Source organism: Xiphophorus maculatus, chromosome 7 (assembly GCF_002775205.1).
Source record: "Xiphophorus maculatus strain JP 163 A chromosome 7, X_maculatus-5.0-male, whole genome shotgun sequence".
NCBI classification, from domain to species: Eukaryota; Metazoa; Chordata; class Actinopteri; order Cyprinodontiformes; family Poeciliidae; genus Xiphophorus; species Xiphophorus maculatus.
In genome coordinates this window covers 4856571-4874871 of record NC_036449.1, presented here as the reverse complement: position 1 = coordinate 4874871, position 18301 = coordinate 4856571, and the positions used below count along the sequence as shown (strand labels likewise).

The 18301-nt window shown below is 37.7% G+C and overlaps 1 protein-coding gene across 1 annotated transcript; it reads left to right on the top strand.

Moving 5' to 3' along the window:
• The first annotated feature begins 1858 nt into the window (after positions 1 to 1858).
• On the top strand, positions 1859 to 5964 carry LOC111609361. The gene is made up of 4 exons (XM_023337484.1): positions 1859 to 1889; positions 2777 to 2812; positions 3634 to 3822; positions 4575 to 5964. The coding sequence occupies exons 2-4, from the start codon at positions 2782 to 2784 to the stop codon at positions 4961 to 4963; spliced, it is 609 nt and encodes a 202-aa protein (XP_023193252.1). The 5' UTR covers positions 1859 to 1889; positions 2777 to 2781; the 3' UTR covers positions 4964 to 5964.
• The last annotated feature ends 12337 nt before the right edge of the window (positions 5965 to 18301 follow it).

The following is an 18301-nucleotide window of genomic DNA, read 5'->3' as shown; positions in this document are numbered from 1 at the left end:
AGATCAAATATGCATCTGACAAGCAGAAGTAAATAGAACCTCATATCTATCAGCACTTGTTTATGACGCTAAGTCATTTTTAACATTAAGACTGATAACCACTGTGATTTTATGAGAAAGCAAAGCAGCAAAACAAAATCAGTAAAGCAGCCAAAGAAAATGGAGCGCGCTGACTGTAGTAGAATAAAATAAAAATACAGATTTCAAAAGTAGAAGGTTGATTATCACAACAAACATGGGGGCATTTCTCTGTCCACATCAGTCTTATGTAGTCAATAATCTACAAATACATTGTTAAAAAAAACACTCTATTGGGTTTTTTTTACTCATCAAATTGATGATTTAGAAACATTCCAACAGGAAATGCTTCATATCCAGGGTGAGTGAAAAATGCTTTGTAAGGAAGAAGCTGCCCTGGTTGACTGTGATTGTTCTGTACAGAGAGAAATAAAAGCCATCACTACCTGTGATTTCCATAACAAAATGTTCTCAATATTCACAACTGTGGAGTTTCCATTAATTAAGAAAGGTGATTAAAGTCACACGTGAATAAGCTTGTTCAACAAAAACGTGCCGCGTCATCCTCCTCCTGCCACTTCCTGTCGGCTTCTTCAACATCCCGTTGTTGATCATGTGACTCGTTTGATGCAAATAAAGTGTCGCCTTTGCGATTTGGCAAAAATAAACCAAACCTTCGATTTGGCTAAAAAAAAAAAAAAGAAAAAAAAGAAATACCTTATCCTTGTGCCAAAACATTTGATCAAAAAACCAGAGCTTTTTTGAGATTCCTATGTTTCTGTTAAGCAACTTTATTTTCAAAATGTCAAATTGTGCAATTATATGGTCAATAGAAACGCAGCTTGTGCTGGAAAGAATGTAAAGGAGTTTATATTTTGAAGCCTAAACAAAAATAACCTTGAGAATGTGGCAACAAAACATATTTATTAATCTTGGAATACACAATTTATAGGTTATTAATGATGAAACCATATGAACCTGATGAATCTGCAAATCTTCTGAGCTTCAATTGAAACATTTTATGCTTAGATCAGGACAGCAGCTCTTGTTTGTACTAAGATGAATAAAACGGGGTTAAGATGTCTGCTTTGCCTCTGGGATACAATCTACAATATTAACGTTGAACCTCTGATCACTCTTAAGTTTCTCCTATTTGCATTAAGATCAAAGCAGCGTTTAAAAAAATGGCTTAAACTCATGAATGTATTCTCTTCAGATCTGCTCTGATCTTCCTCTGATCCTCCTTTTTTTTTTTTTTTTTAGTCTTTTATCTATATTAAGTCATCATTTTTACATGGCCAAGCACATAAATCTGAGTTCGTGTGCTTTTCTGTCAACCGGCCTTACATATGTGTTCAGAATTAACATTTCAAAATCTGGATATTTTGGAGAAATGGACCAGCCACATTTAAAGGAGAAGAGGCCTGAAGGAAGCCAAACACGAAGCAGGGACACCAGTGCTTAAAATTTGTGTCTACGCTACTTTCCATTAAATATTTAAAAATTCAAAGAAGGCAAGATGACTCTAAAAAGTTACTAATCCACCCTTATTGAGTCCAAGTCAAGTCTCAAGGGCATGACTCTTAAGTCGAATCCAAAGTATTATCTTTAAGTGTTAATGTTAATGTCACAGATTATGTGATATGATATGAAAATGTTAACTTTATGTTTCTTGACTGTTTTTGTAATTCATGCTGCACAGACTCTGTTATCTTCTGTTATCTTTCTCTCCAGGCAACAGCAGCGTTTATTACCTGTTATTGACTTTCAAATCATCAGGACGAGGTTGATCTTCGTCTGAAAGTGAAACTGAAAGTAGCTGAGTTCTCCTTCTCTCATTTGTGTTTCAGACAGCAGCAGCTACAGCAAAGGTAAGCACTCCACACTGTTCAGAGCAGTTACTAAGTCCTGCTCACATTAACTTGTTGGACTGTTTATTTTGCACCTGCTGCAGCATCTTGTCTTAAACGAAGCCGAGCAGGAAGCAGATATGAACCCAAACAGCTCTAGTATTACTAGTGTGCTTACGTTTGTTGACATGACGACCTTGTTTCACATGAGTAAGGTCAGCTATATCTAATATAGCACATATTAATTAGCTGGTTAGATCATCTCTCGCTAACATCGCTGGGAAACGGCTTAATAACAAACTTGGGTTTTAGCCATTTACCTGGAAGGAAACAAATTCCAAGAATATATAAGATAAAAGCAATAAAAGTATTGGATAACTGAATATTAATCTCTGTCTGAAGACTCAATTTACCCCGAATTACAACAAGAGATCGTGTCAAGCCTGTCGCAATAAGCAATTCATCTGTTAGCATAATCAATTAATATTAGCTCAATCATTTCCATTTTGATGATTAATCATTTTTGAAGGGTAATTTTATTTAGAGAGACATCATAATCCATTTTTATTTATGGTTTCAGTTGTTTGTGTTTATTATTATCATTATTATTATTATTATTATTATTATTATTGTGTCTATATATTGTTTTTGGTTGTTGTGTTATACTTTGGATATTTAAAATGTCTTCCAGTTCCAGTATGGACTGTTCTGCACATTAATTCAAGTTTATTACTCTTTGAAAGGTCATAATTATTATATTTGTTGAAAATTGTGTCAAAACAGCAATACTACCGTTTATCGCAATAATTTTTGGGACAATTTATTGCTTAGCCAAATGTCTTATCATGACAGTTGTATCACACACAACAAAAAAGTTGCTAATTTTAATTTTTGTTTTTCAATTTCAGTGATCATGTGTGACGTTGTGGACAGATTGTGGAGAGGTCTGTATTTATCCGCTTCGGTTTTTCATTGTGTTCACAGGTTTTTCTTGTTGTTAACAGTATTTTAGAAAAGTTTATTGGCTCTGATAAGTTGGTCCAAAGCTGTAGCAACAAGATTACCAAGAGCAGATGATATTTACAGCAAGCTTCCCAATGTTTACTAGTAACAAGAATAGTTGAAATCGCCGTATTTCAAAGTCAACTTCACTAAATTCACGATTCTGATCTGAATTCCAAGCCTGAGGGGAAAAAAATTGTATGAAAGTGTTTGTGGTTCTCACTTCTAGATTGCAATCTAGTTGCAAATATTAAACAATATTTAAAATTTAAACTCAAGAACTGTTCACCAGCTGGTCCAAATTATGAGCTCAAAAATACCCAAAACTGAAATAAAGGTCAAAATAGTCAAATTAGCTCCACTGCTCTTCATGATTTACAATCAGAAGAACATCTAAGATGTTATTCTCCTGCAGTCCTTGGTGTTATTGTCAGATGAGTATTTCAATCTGCCAGTATTTGTTTTTGTCAATATTAACAAATTATTTACTCAAAACAAGCTCTTACATCTTGCTAATAAAATGATCTGTACGTTAGTTCAGACTTATTTTAACTACACAAAGATATTTGCACCAGAAACTGGAGCAAAAAATACTTGGTAAGAATTTGTGTTTTTGCAGTAAAACCCAATAAAATGTTAGATTTTCTTTCTGAAAGCTCTGGAAATGTTTCCAAATTTATGATTATTTTTTTTTACAAACTGCTCATCTGCATGATTTTATTGGCTTCTGTTTTTTTTTTTTTCCCTGATTTTTATCAAGTAGACACAGTTAAGATCCGCGTGGTCACTTCTGGTCAAACCTTTGGAGCTCATGGCGAGCTGCTGAACCAGCTGGGGAGGAAGTTAAAGCTGCTTCAGACGGACCGGGACAGAAGCAGCATCACCATGCTCTTCTGTCCAATCACCTGTCGAGTCGGGTCTGACGTGGAAGCAGCCATGAGCTCGCTGTCAGGTAAAGATTTTCACATGTACTACAAACTTCCTGCGTAGCTTTTTTCTCTTTTTGGAGTAACGGGGTTTTTCTGCTACTTTTAACCACAGAAATTCTTAGACTTTGTTTACTGTCAGCACACAAAGACACAACAGTGAATTTGGTGTCGTAGCTTGCTTACCACAGTCAGGCTTTCCGCAAGCGTATTATAAGCCTGGCGGGTCACCAGGCTTCACTTGTGCCCCCACCAGGCTAATCATTGCTTATTTATTTAAGTTTTTCTTTTAAATGTATGCATTTTTTAAGACTTTATAGTTGCTGAGATATCAATCTTCCAATCTTTTTATAACACATCGTTATCAAGTGATATTTTTAAATTTCTTGTCAACTTGAAACATTTTTTAACTCAAAAACCTGACGGGCCGTCGCATGAATGACGCCCCAACCACCGGACTTAGCAGGTTTTCTGGTGGAAACTTTGGGAGAACACAGAAAAAAAATTTCCAAAAATATATGTTTGACTGTAAATACATTTATATGTATACAAGAGTTACAGGTGCAGGTAGAAAAAAAAAATACATTAAAAAAAAAATTAAATCTAGAAAAAATATACAAATAATAATATATCACTAAATGTATATCAGAGGCACCAATTACAACATTGAACTGTTACGACAGTCAGCAAAAATATTGAACTTTCAGATCATTTTCTGACTGGTTCGGCTACTTTTATTCACCACATGTTCTGTTTCTGTTTCTTCTTCTATGAACAGGAGATCAACCCGCGATTCTGGTCCTGATGCACCACACCAGAGATCCCAGTTACTCCACGGCCGGGACGGACTGGGCGGACGTCTATCCCAACGTCGTCTCCAGCGTTCATGTTCTCTTCCATGAGAGCGTGCCGGGATTACTGACATGTTCCCAAAACAACATGGCGGCGGACCAGATGCTGAGAGTGTTGAGTTCTTACAGCAGTAGTTGCTGGAGAGAAAGTTCTTTATGGGATGTGAGGAGGGTTGTATTAATCTCCTTAGGAAACTTGATCAGGTATCATGAGATTTTTATGAGCGTTGGTTGTCTTTTCCTTCAGATCAGTTTGCGCAGACACACATCACGTTTTTATCTATGTGCTGCGTTTCATTTACCATGGAAGCTGTAAATGACATCACACTTGAGTTAACGTGGTTGGAGAAGTCGAGACTGCAACATGGCAACGCCCAAGTTTTACAGCCAAGTAAGGTTAGGTAATAGTCTTAAACAGAAAACATTAAACATTAGACTATGACACCCTTAATATAAATTAGCATAAAATCTACCTGGTAACATGTGCAGGTGTCTGACTGATTTCTGTACAATGTCTTTATAATGACCTGGAGGAATGAAAGTACAGAAAAATGTTACTTTTATTTGCATTTGCACCTGAGATTGATCGCATTACTGCGGAAAAGGGACACGCTAAAGGCAGCTTCGTAAACTGCTGCACAGCTCACTTTGATAGGAGCTTAGAAAAGTATCAGTAAAACGGTAAATACCTTCACCAGCTATGGATGGTTTCAACAGCAGGAAGTGGTAGAAGGCCGTGACTCCTAGGATTATTTGAGGTCCACTTATAAAGTTTAAACCATTTGAACTGTTGTAAATTAAGTAATTTTCCAGGCTTGACATTTGCTTTTTAAAATGGTCTCTTATGTTTTTCGGCATGTGGAATTTTTTTAGTTAGTATTTGTTTTGAGACTGTTTGTCAAACAGATGAACTTGGCATCACCTGTGAGACCAAATACATAATTACAATATTACATCTCTATGAATAATCTTTGGATTTGTGGGAGGCTAAACTAATGAATGAACAGATTGTCACATATTTTGTTGTTAGTCAGTTTCTTTTATTTTCTGTTCATATTCTTGCAAGACTGAATAAAGATTTATTCCAGTGAAAATCACCAATCTATGTTTGGTAACTAAGAGTGACAGTTATTTAGGAGACGATACCTTTATTCCTTTTTATTGAATTTTCTTCATTTTTGACGGGTTTGATCTGCGCCTGGATGGATCAATAACAGACCCTGCTGCGCTAAACTGCTTCTGCGTTACAGTCTTTTGAAACTTCAGCCCCGGCTCAGCCAATTAAAGGACCCCCTGTGGTGCTGAGTCCTTAATTATTAAATGTCTGTCTTCAAACAATCACCTGCTCAATTTGAAATGTTAATGTTAAAATCAAATATATGTAGAGAGAAAGCTGGAACTGAACTGCAACGCATTTTATTGGAATGATTTGCAAAGTGGAAGGAAATGATGACCGCTTTTTAAACATTTTTATTACAAGTGTTTTGTGAGTTTGTAATCAGCCCCTTTTACACTGAGAAACCTAAATAAAATTAACTGCAACCAGAAGCTTATAATTTATAGGAATGCACAGATTCACTGTTTTCACTCCAGATAAGGATATCTCTGGTTTCATATCGACCGATACTGAGCCACAACAGAAAAGCAGCACTGAATCGACTTCAAAAGTTTATTTTTTATAAACACAAATCTAAATGTACTGAACTACAAATGTATTCATAACTCTGTACCAGTGCTAACATAAATAGTTTCACAAGCCTGGTCAAACATGGAAACACACCTTTCATTGGTTCTGGCCTTATGAATGGGGCACGTTTCCATGGATACCCATGTTATTTTAAATATCAGGACCCATAGAAATATTAATATCGGATAAGCATCTTTTCATTATTGAATAAATGCAGCTGTTTTGAGAACAGTAGTAAAAAAATAAAAATTAATAAAAAAGCAGCTACACTGAGGAGAAACAAAAGAATAAAAAATAGTATTTTTTCCCCTTTCATTTAACAATTGTTGATAGATCAATAATGTTTTTGTTGCTCTATCACAAAATAATCTAAATAATTATTAGAATAATAATAATAATTTGTAGTTTTAATGTAACAAAGTTCCAGGTTAACATAAAAGCTGCTGTCAAACCAAACCACAACCCAGGATATCTTTGTTTATAATCATTTTAATTAGCAGTCAAATATTATAGTTTGTATTTTAGAACAACTTTTCAGGAAGATAAATCAGCCTCTCTTGACGACTTAGCTCAACTAACTTCAACTAGTTCTCTTTCACAATTTGGACTAGGAGAACTTTGAACTTGCCTTTGATCCCAGACATTTCCACAATTAGATTTAGATATATAAATAATAAAAAAATCCATATAGTTCAGCAGCATTAATCTGACTCCCAAGAATCTCTCAGGCGTGTTGACCTTCCTCCGTTGGCGCTCGCGATCATTAGGGTTACCGGGTTTTTGATGACGTGTCTCCGGTTTATTTTTAGCCCGTCTCCCTGACGCGTTCTTTGCCAGGCACTTCTTCACGGCTGGCTAATTGACAGGAAAAGTTGCTCTCCCGCACACATTTCTCTCATCCCACTTTGTCGCAAACAAGGTGGAAATGTCAGCCCGCCAAAAACCCATTATCGTCCACCGTTCATCGTTCTCGCCGCTCGGTGGGAGGCGTTATCGTCGCCGTGCGGCGGTACGGGTCGTTAAGCTCGGCGGTGCGTCGCCGCGTCTCTCCGTGTCTCGGCTCAGACGGAACGGCTTCCTTCATGTTCATTTCGAGGTGAAAACAGAGGACCGGGTGGCGGCGGGTCTGACATTTATGGCACGAAGAGGAGAGGCGGAGCGGAGGGATAAAACACACTGCGGGGAAATGAACTGTGGCAGTTATGTGGTTTGAAGTGATTCATAGAGTGAAGGAATGAGAAGAGCTGGAAAAGACAGACCTTGTCACTCCGCTGATGTTTTCACACCGCTTGAACCTTTTCACATTTTGTCACATAAGCAAAATCTAGTCGCGAGTGATATGCCAAGAAGAATATATGGCTGTTATCAACAGAAAACTCAGAAGTGTGGTAGGGATATTCAGTCCTTTTCACTCTTCATGATACCCCACGAAGATTCACTGATTGACTTCTGAAGCCATACTAAAAAAAAAAACAGCAATACACACTTCTTCTCAAGAAGGAAGTGAAATACTAGAATTAAAGCTTTCAACTCAGGGAACGCAAAGCTAGGACGCATTCACACCAGCCTTATTTGGTCCGCTTTAATGGAAGCCTGGTCCGTTCGCCTAGAAAGTTCAGTTCGTTTGTGGAGGTGTGAATGCGTAATCAAATTGATGCGGATCAAGAAAGCGAATTCTGGCCCACCTAAAAGCCTAGGTCTTGGTTTGGGTAAAGTGAACTTTGATGTGACACGAATGTATATGTGAATGCTAAAAGGACCGGAGACCGCTCCAAAAGCAGGAAGTAGACTATATCACAGGGCATTCTGAGTAAATACAACCAAAACAAACGCAGTAGAGGGAGAAATGGCTGGTGGTCTTTTATCAAGGGCAGAAGAGAAATCCTACAACCGCTAAAGTGTGACACTTCTCCACATTTGCTTACATTTCACGAAGAAGGAAGATACGATGTCTTCTTCTGAGGATTTTGTGTCACTTCCTTCAGTGATTCTTGATGCAGCGCCACCACAGGTGACGGAGTGAACAGGCTTTTCAAAGGCTTTGGATTGTTTGACGCAGAGCAGTGTGAAAGAGAACCACGGCAGCTGAAAATGGAATCAATGTTGCAGTTTTGGTCCCCGATCGAACCGAGTCCATCGGACTACCAGGTGTGAAAACACCCTTAATAGAACCAAAAGAAATTACAATACACAATCCAAAATTGACAAACCAATACTAGTGGCTCAAAACATGAAAACCTCCATCAAACTTCAGCTAAATTCGGCACTTTAGATACACAAACAAGCAGCTCAGCACAACAATGGCTGACCCTTCTCTATCCGTCTGGCCTCCTCATTGGCTGCTGCTGTGTGGTGCTGTTCATATGTCCATATGTCACCTCTGGACAGGTAAACATCAAATGTCCTTATTAGGAGTGCACCAGTAGAAAGTGGCAGCCAATCGGCAACAGGATCTGCATTGACAGGAGCCATTTTCAAGTACAGACACAAAAGTAAAACCACAAGGGAATGGAGTCACATTATTAATGAGTAGAAGTCCTGCTTGTCACAAGGCATATATTTTTAAAATCGTTTAGTAATTTGTAATCGTAAACAAGACAACAATAGTAAGAAATGATTTACATAAGATCTCAAATCTTGCTGAAAACTTACTTGAAAGTTAGTGTCTTATTGCAAGTGGACTAAAATATTTGTACTAGAAACTCGACCAAAATGACTTTTGGTTTGAATTTTAGCTTCTTGCAGTGTGCCTCTTGTCTCGTCTCCTTGCATTAGTTTTTTCTGCCCTCTCTTTCTTCACAGCCGTTTCCGCTCACTATCACTCAGCACTTCCATCTCTCTGATTTTATTAGAAGTGTTGCCGTAAGTTTATTAGCCGGCGTGTGGCCGGGCCGGATTACACAGGCCTTATTCATCCGGACATCACTCGGGCGACACGGAGACGAAGCTCTGGATGAAAAGGGGGAGAAGGATGTTGGATTCATATAATCTGGTGGTGAAACTGCAGCCTGAGCTCAGCGGGGGGGCAGAGGGGAGGAGGAAATGCTCAGTTTTTCCGTCTGAACGGGACAAAAGCCCAGCAGGACTCTGACGCGATAAGTAACCACTTCAGTCGGAGTTTTTATTACACAGCGAATGATTCGCCCTGGTTTTCCCCGTCCAACTGCAGATGAATCACTAAAAGAGATGGGAGGAAAACAGAGAGCGGATTGCTTTAAAATCAGCAGCTTATCAGATTCTTTGATGTTTTATATACGTTAATGCATAAGGAGATATTTTTGGGGGGCAAAAATACTTTTTCAGCCTTTGGTCTTGATCTTTGATTTGTGGGATTCTGTATTTTGGCATGCAGAGCGTCAGCTCTGTCCTCTCACACGTTTAATTACTTGCACCAAATCTTTCAAAAATGACTTTTAACTCTTGCCAAAGCTAAATCTTATTTTACGTAGGAAGTCCCAACATCTTCAAAACATGTTTTTATTATTATTATTCTTATTATTATTATTTATTAAAGCTGTCATTAATAGAATATGCTCAGTTTGATCTCTGTCTTTGTTGATCATCTTTCCAGTGAATACTTTTATTTTTTTATGCTTTGGAAATGATTTGATTTCAACTTATTTATTTGATTTTTATAATGTATATATTTTTGTTTAGGTTTTTTTCTTTACTTTCAAATTCACAAAGTAAAAAATGCAAGATTAGTTTATAGTAAATATTGACATATTAATTATATAATTACGTATTGTAGCATATAGTTCCATTCATTATCTCTCTGCCTGACAGAATAAACATCTTTAGTGCTTATTGGCTGCCTAATGTGACATTGTTTGTGTCCCAGATTCCATCTCTGATTGGTTCTTAAAATAAAAAAAAGGTATTAATCTGACTAGTAATGGGAATAAATACTCAGACTAAAAAATCGACATCATTAGTAAGAGTTAATTTAAATACAAAAATCTAAAACAGGAGTGCAGAGAAGCTGTGAGTGAGGACGAGCATCCTGAATGAAAACAGGACGCTTCCTGGCCAGTGAACGGAGAAGCTGCTCTCAGTGATTAAAAGTAATGACTCACTAGAATCATCTTCAGTTTGAGTTTCAATGGCAAATATTTAAGCCAATTAAAGTTAGATTTTATAACGAGGAGCGAACAAATGCTTAAGTCATAGCAGAGCTGAATTAAAACGCTTAAAATCTGACATTTACATGAAACTACATAATACAGTGTAAATTCTGGTACCTTTGATTTTTTTACATCTCAAAGCTCAAAATGCTCGAGAATCTAAAAAGTTCACCTAGCCATGTTTGGTGGATGTAACACGGAACTGTACTTTGGCTAGGCCGTTCCCAGACGGCCCAACAGAGTTGTTACAATGCTCTTAGAGCCGCATGGAAACATTTGTACCTGGTTTTCGTTTGTCTCTTACTCACAAATATTGAGTTTTCAGGTTGACAGTGTTCTGTACTCACATGTGTGTTTATGGGAGATTAGGAGTAGAGAATAGTTTTTATTCTGTTTATTATTTTTGACTTGTTTTGTGAAAACACACGAGTCTTTCCTCCTCCTCCTCCTCCTCCTCCTCCTCCTCTGCCTCCCTCTCATTATTCTTTATTCTTTGTCCAAGCATGATAAAACTTCGGCTTTGTGAAGAGGACGTTTGCTCTGGGGAAGGATGTTGTGACAAAGAAAAGTTCTGATATGTGATACTTAACAATCTCAAAGAAAACGGCTTTCAGACTTAAAAGTCATTCGTCTGTGTTCTTCTGCATCTCGTTGCATAATATAGAAATTCAAACACTCACTTGATTAGTGAGGCAGATCAAAAGCACAACAGACGGTTTGGTATTGATTGGCTGAAAAAAAAGGAGAAGGATTTGAAGTGGCCTAGTTAAAATCCAGATTTAAATTTGATTGGTTTGGCATTTCCTTAAGCAGGCTGTTCAAGGTGAAAAATGCTGCAGGAGGAGAGAATTAAAAATAAATCTGTAAAGAAGAAAAATACCGAGCAAAACATATTCCATAAGCCAGGTGCTTCTGGTTACGTTTTCTTAATAAATAATTATTTTTTTTATTAAATTTTTTTCAAACACCGCATTTCGTTTTTTACCCGTATCATCTTTAACTGAATTTAAAATTTGCTCGTTAATCTGAAACATTTAAACGTGACAAGAACAAAACAAAAAAAATTCTTTGTAATTTTTACCGGGTTTATTTGCTGCAGTTCAGCACATTATCCCCAAAAACACTTTTCACTCCTCTGTGATCTCTGCACACCAATATATGTCTTGTAAAAACATTTTGACCAATGCAGACATACTGCATATCAGTGAGGTTGCTCTGTGAGTTTAAAGGAAAAATGAAACAAGCTGCATGATGATGATCGATAAACCCACAGGGAGAGGCGGAGATTAAACCTAATCCGTCTTAGATCTCCGGGGGGAGGAGGGCAGCAGGCGAAGGATCAGGAGCCGGTAAACGAGTCAAACTCTTCGGATCCGTTTTGTGATTTCATCTCCTGCCAGCACAGCCTCTGGCTCATTCTGATATCTGCTTGTCCCGTTATGTCGCACTCTCAAAATGGCTGCCTGGGGAAACTCGCTGGCCGAGTTCCTCAACGTCAGTGACCTAAAGGAGATTCTGATAAACACGGAGTACAATATGAGTTGCCATGGGAACGGAAACAAAAGCTTCTTAAACGTCTGAGCCATTATTTGCTTCATAAACACGCACACACACACACACGCACACACACACACACACACACACACACACACACACACACACACACACACACGCACACACGCACACACACAAAACGTTGTTTGAGGAAAAAGTTGAACGAAAACTGAATGAAAAGGCTAGAAGGTCACGGCTTAAAAACGTGGAAAGAAGCAAAGATCTGCGAATCATATTTTAATCCAGATTATTATACACAGTGTTTTGCAAAGGTATTCCTATTGAAGTTTTTCACTTTTTGTCACATTATAGCCAATAAACTTTAAGGCATTTATCGGGATTTTATGTGGCAGATGAACACATCTACAGTTGCGCATAATTGTGAAAAGGAATTAAAAGGATATAAAGTTTAAAAAAATGGAAATTTGTATCTTGAAAAGACTTAATTGTTTTGGCCCATAAGTTATTGTAAAGTAACTATGTCAGTCCAAATGGATGGAGAGTATTTGTGGACTTTTAGCTGCCTGATTATTTGGCCCATGTTTCTTTACATGATGGACTAGGATTATTTCATATTTAGTCGTGAGATTGGGAAAAACTTTGGGATTTAAACCTGATAACTCAGTTTTGATATAGTTTGTGTCACTGTAAATATTTTCCACAATTCTAAATGACTTTAGAGGAGAGCAAACGTCTAGCATTAGCTTTCTCTAATCAAATTGAATCCAAAGGAGGAGGGAGGGATGCTAATTTGTGAACAGAAGTGAATTAAAGTGTTTTAGGATTATGTTTGAGATCTAAAGGCACAAAATGATCCCACAAACTTTCCGCAGCTTTGCGTCAACATACTCGTCATACTGATAACTTATAAGAATGTGATAAAAAAAAAAAAGAAGAAGCTAAAAACCATAAAATAAATCCAAACAAAATAACAATAAACAACCTTTCTGATGTTTGTCTGTAGGAGTTAACAGAGCCTCTAATAATAATTCTGCTTTTCCTATTAGGTTGCTAGAATTAAAAGTTATATTTTTATTAGTGAAATGAAAATGCAAAGAAAGTTGTTTTTCACAGCCGTGTTCCCGGTGTGGGCATTAAAGGCTTGATGAATCCCGCCTGGGTGGGTTCAGAAATATATTTAGCCTACTTAGACTAAAAAGCGGCCGAGACCAGCAAAATTAAATCAAAACCCGGCAACAACATTTATTTTTATGCATCTGTGGATGGATTTACATCGCTGTAAATGTTACTTTCTTTTTCATGTGTGAGACTTGAGGGAACACCGTGCTTGTTTTTCTCTCTGATGTTTATTCACTTTACTCTGTGAGAGAGAGAGAGAGAGAGAGGGAACCGTGGGACTGCAAACCTTGTCCAAGGTGGGAAGAAGATAATTATGGCAAGTACAGCAAATAAAGCCTCCCAATCATTGTCCAATACAATCATTGTTATATTTCTAATTTCAAATGTACTTTTATTGTGATTATTTTTTTTACTCGTTTCCCTTGTTTCTTTGCTGCTGTTGTTTTGTACACTAAAAAAATACAAAATCTTAAGATTTCTTTGGCCTAGTTTATAGTGCAAATATCTTAGCACTATTGAAATAAGACAAAACTAATTTACAAGTAACTTTTCAGCAAGATACAGGCGCTTGGTTTAAGTAAAGAATTCCTTAATATTGGTGACAATGTTTTAGTTCCACTGGCAGATTAATTCACTCATCACAATATATTTTTCCCAAGTTACCAGTGAAATAATCTGCCAGTGGAAATGGAACTTTTTCATCAATATTAAAGGATTATTTACTTAAAACAAGCTCCTACCGTACATCATGCTGGAAAGTTACTTTTTCTTATTTCAAGATATTTGCACTACAAAATAAATCAAAAATACTTTGTAAGATTTTGTGTTTTTGCAGAGAACGTATTCTTCTACATCCTTCTTTTGCTACTTTTGATTTATAATCTTGACAGTAGTTTTCATCACATCTCCTTCAATTTCCTTACTCTGATTTAATCCACCTTAAATCTCTCCTCATCTGCCCATTTCTTATTTTTCCAACTTTTCTGCATTTCATATTTGATCCACTTTTAGATTTTTTTTCCCATTTCTGCCTCTTTCTGTATTCTTCTAGGTCTCTGGTTTACAATTAATCTGCCCTCTCATATCTATGAAGTATATTTGTGAACAATTTTTAATTAATCCATGGCTACTAAAGCTATTTTAAATTGTACTCATCATTTTACAGTCGTAGTTCACAAAAACTGGTTTCTGCTCCTCAGTGAAACTTTGTGTTTTTCCGTGAATGAATCTGATTCTCTCATATATATTGGCCTGTTGGAAAGGAGAATATTCAAGTGATTGCCTGTTTGAATAATTTATGGCTCAAACAGGAACAAGCCCTAAAAAAAGAAAGCGGAAGTGTGTGTTCAAAGGGTAACGACGGGATGATATGGCTGTGTGTGCCTGCAGTAACAGGTACACCAATCAGAGCAGCCATGCTGACTGACATTTCCACCACCGTAATTTGCCCGCATAAACACACACACCCACATACACCCCCCCCCCCCCCCCCCCACACACACACACACACCGAAAATGCAAAGAAGATTTGCCCAGGTAGTTATGAACATAAATGCCTGATCTTGCACAGGAAATATTTTGAATCTTAATTAATATCTGAGTGTTTATTAGAATCCAATGATCGTTTACGTGTTCCCGTGTGGCAGTAAAATACAAATGCTGAAAACAGAGCCCTGTGGTACCCCTAGAAACACACTAGAAGAATCTGACATGTTATATGTTTTTATGGACACTGAAGCATCTATTTGAAAGGTAATTAAAATGGTTTGATTGCCTGCAGAGAGGTTCAACTGAACTAAAACAGAAGACTCCTCTGTGTCTGAACTAGCAGTTTTTAGCTACGAGATGAATGAAAACCGGTTAGTCTGTACATAAATATTAACATGCTAATACATCTTCAGTAAAATAAATATCATTATGAACAGTAGGCATTCAAAACATCTTTTTGTGGCGTTTTGTCTACCAAAAAAATTGGTATCAGGATGAAGTTTTCCAGTCGACGTTTCACCTGCATAGAATATGAAACATTCTACTAGCAATACAATAAACACAGGAAGTACAGGTAGAGTTAAAATATAACCATTAAGCTTTAAATCAGTCATATCAGAACATTTTAAAGGACGCCTCAAACCCAGGAAAGATGATTTGGAAGAACCTCTGAAAGATTAAACCTGCAACAAAACAACGGCAACATCAATGAGCTAAGTCAAGAAAATCTAACTAAAAGCTGGAATGTGATTAATATTTAACATCTCTGTCCATTTCCTTTATTACTAACAGGTTTTCGCATATTTTCTCTCTGACATTCCAGTACTGACCTTTAACATGAGACTTTAAAGGCGTAGGACTTTCTTTTTTTTTTTTTCTCTGCAGGTTCAAAGCACTTCCCATCTCCTCCAAGTGTGGCTCTGAAGAATGCGTTCTTCAGCAGGCTTTGTGAAGCCAGAGAGACACTAAGAAGTAAAAGGTTAGCACAGGCGGAAGAGCCCAGCGTCCCAGAGGTGGAACCAATGCGTAGACAAAAAACAACAACAAAAGAGCAGCTGGTCAAACTGTCACCTTTAAAGAGTTGTCTGAGGTTTAAACAAAAACCAACTATGGAGACTAAGTGGATAAAACTTTGCAACTAATCTTAAGTTTAAATTCAAGTGACGTCTCGGGTATTTTTTTTTAGCAAATTATTCTACACTTTCCACATTTCACCAATGTATATTTGCAAAGCCGATGTTCTCATCTTTTAGGTGTAAGCCTTTGAGAATCCTTGTTTTCCACACATCCCCTGCTGCTTCTAAGTCCCCCAGTTTCAACGAGCTGCTAAATAAAGATCCAGCAGAAGTTGTCATGACTGACATATTCTGGCACTGAGATGCAAAGCTGTCAAACCCAACATATGAAAGCCTACAATGCTGCCATCCAGGTGGTACGATTCAAAATAAACACGTGTGGGCGTACCGCTTCCCTACACACCGACAGCCGTACAACTGCGACTCCCAGACAGAAAATAAACACAAAGCTCTTAGTTCTTATCTTTCAATAATAAGCTTATTTACTTATTTTTTGACAACTTTTGGCTCAGATACTTTTATTCTGATAAATTGTGGTTTTAAAGGAGAGAAACAACTCACCATTCCAGGAAAACTGTTTTGCACTAACTAGTGTTAGCATTCATGGCAGGCTTTAACAAATATGTACAAAACTTTAAAAATGAATTAATAAGCAAAAGTTACACGCTGTAGCTGTAACACCAAAGTAATTCCAAAATTCCCAGACAGGCAAGGAGATATTGTTGCAGCTCATTGGAAGAGATCTTGATTTGCAAACCTTTCACTTTGATGGATCAATGAACTTTCACGTTGTGGAGCAACGTCAAACCACTGGGGGCAGTGTGGAGACGTCCTCCTGGAAAGTAACATTATTCCTTTGGAGCTTCCTGCTTGTTCCCCTAAACTGCTACCTAATTGAAACGCTTGAGGAGGATGAATCCAATACTGGATGTCAGTCCCAGGATGTAAATGTCCTTCATGAATCCATCTACACCACATGAAGCCAATCTGATTTTTTTTCATACAGTAATGATTTTTTTTCTTTTAACTCTCATTTCCCCTCTCGTTTCTCTTTATTGCAAAACGAAGCTTAAGCTCTTTTATTTAGTTTGCAAAGACTCCGTTCAGACCCGCAGAGGAAATACAGCTGTGAAAGTTTCTGTTTCTGCCTTAGCAGTCTGAGCCGGAGGGTCCAATCTGACCTCATAGCCTTCATTCAGCACTGCTGTGACGGCTAAATGTTGCTTCTCATTAGTGTTTCTGCGGTCAACATGTTTGCGTAAGTATTTGAGATCTTTCTCTAGTAAATTGGTAGCCACTTCAAAGAGACGCTGGCTTTCAGAAGAAAGCTGCTGGGTCCCGTTTGATGAGCTGGAGAAGAGAACTGGTCAGCAGCGGCGCAGTCACCTGGTCATCAAAATTTTCATTCGGCCCTCTGAAAAGGGGCTCTCCCCACAGGACAGTTATGTAATGTGCCATCTGTGAGGAGATCGGAGGACAAAACCCATGCAGGTTCTATTGGGAATGTCCACATGTTCAGTTTTTCAGCAGCTTTGTTCCCAAAGGCAAAACTAAACTCTCCTGTTACACATAGTTAACAAATAAGCAACATTTACAATGTATTTCAGACAGTTTCTTTCACTTTTTAGGAAACACCCCAAACTTATTTCTTCTTGTCAAAGATGTTTAACAAACAAATGTTTCTGGTGAGTTACATTATTGTACGAGGCTAAATGTGGCTAATTTCCCCCTAATGGATCCACATGTTAACACATCTATTGGATGTCGCTTACAGGTGTTGTATGCTAACCATTTCTTAATTAAGCTTTCTTTAAAGAAGAAAGTACAAGTTGTGGGTGACCAGCCCAGGCATGCAGGTTCACAGCCTCTCTGACGCGAACCTATCTATGCTAGTAGCCAGCAGAGGAAAACACCAAATCAGTGGGTGACCAGCTTAGGCTAGTGGTTAGCATGCCATAGCTAACGGAAGCGAATAGGCTTCTGCTCAGTTACTGGTCCCAGTTTGTCATTAATCAGATCGGTAGCTGGCGTGAGTGGATATAGTCGCAATAAGGAAGTAGTCATTGCTGGGTCCACAACAGTCTTAATTCTGGCGCTGAAACGGCTCCATAAACATCACCTGAAAACACTCACCTTCCAGCTAACCTGTCTGACTTCTCTTCTCTTCCTTTCCCAAATGCGTTCTGCGTCCAAGGTTTGCAGAAAGTAATCTTTGAATTACTGCCTCTAGAACCTGTGTGAATAAATCACTGAGAGCTGTTTATGCATCTGGACAGGAAAATCCCTTGTTAGCATGTGTGTGTGTAAGAATATTACACAGCCAGATAACAAAGCCTACGCACAGAGTGAATGGCACACACACAAATAGATGTCTTTGTAAAAACAAACTTTAATGTGTTTTTATTTTTCCTATTGTTGTGGTTTTATAAACGAAAAGTATTAAAGAGGCCTTGTAATTAATTATGTTAAATTCAAGGTGGTCTTGTTTTTAATTCCCATCGGTCATTTAAAACCTGTGCTTTGTAATTCTCTTTGAAATGACACTCTCTGTGTGCGCGTTTGAGCGGACAAACGCTCTCGGCTAGTGCTATTTTAAACAGAAGACAGATGGAGTGGGCTGCCCACGACTGTTTTATGAAGATAAA

Excerpts from the sequence above, each read along its gene's own strand:
- LOC111609361 (XM_023337484.1), top strand. The coding sequence starts at position 2,782 with ATGTGTGACGTTGTGGACAGATTGTGGAGAG. Across the intron at positions 2,813-3,633 it reads TGTGGACAGATTGTGGAGAG|ACACAGTTAAGATCCGCGTG; the intron begins GTCTGTATTTAT and ends TTTATCAAGTAG. Across the intron at positions 3,823-4,574 it reads AGCCATGAGCTCGCTGTCAG|GAGATCAACCCGCGATTCTG; the intron begins GTAAAGATTTTC and ends TTCTATGAACAG.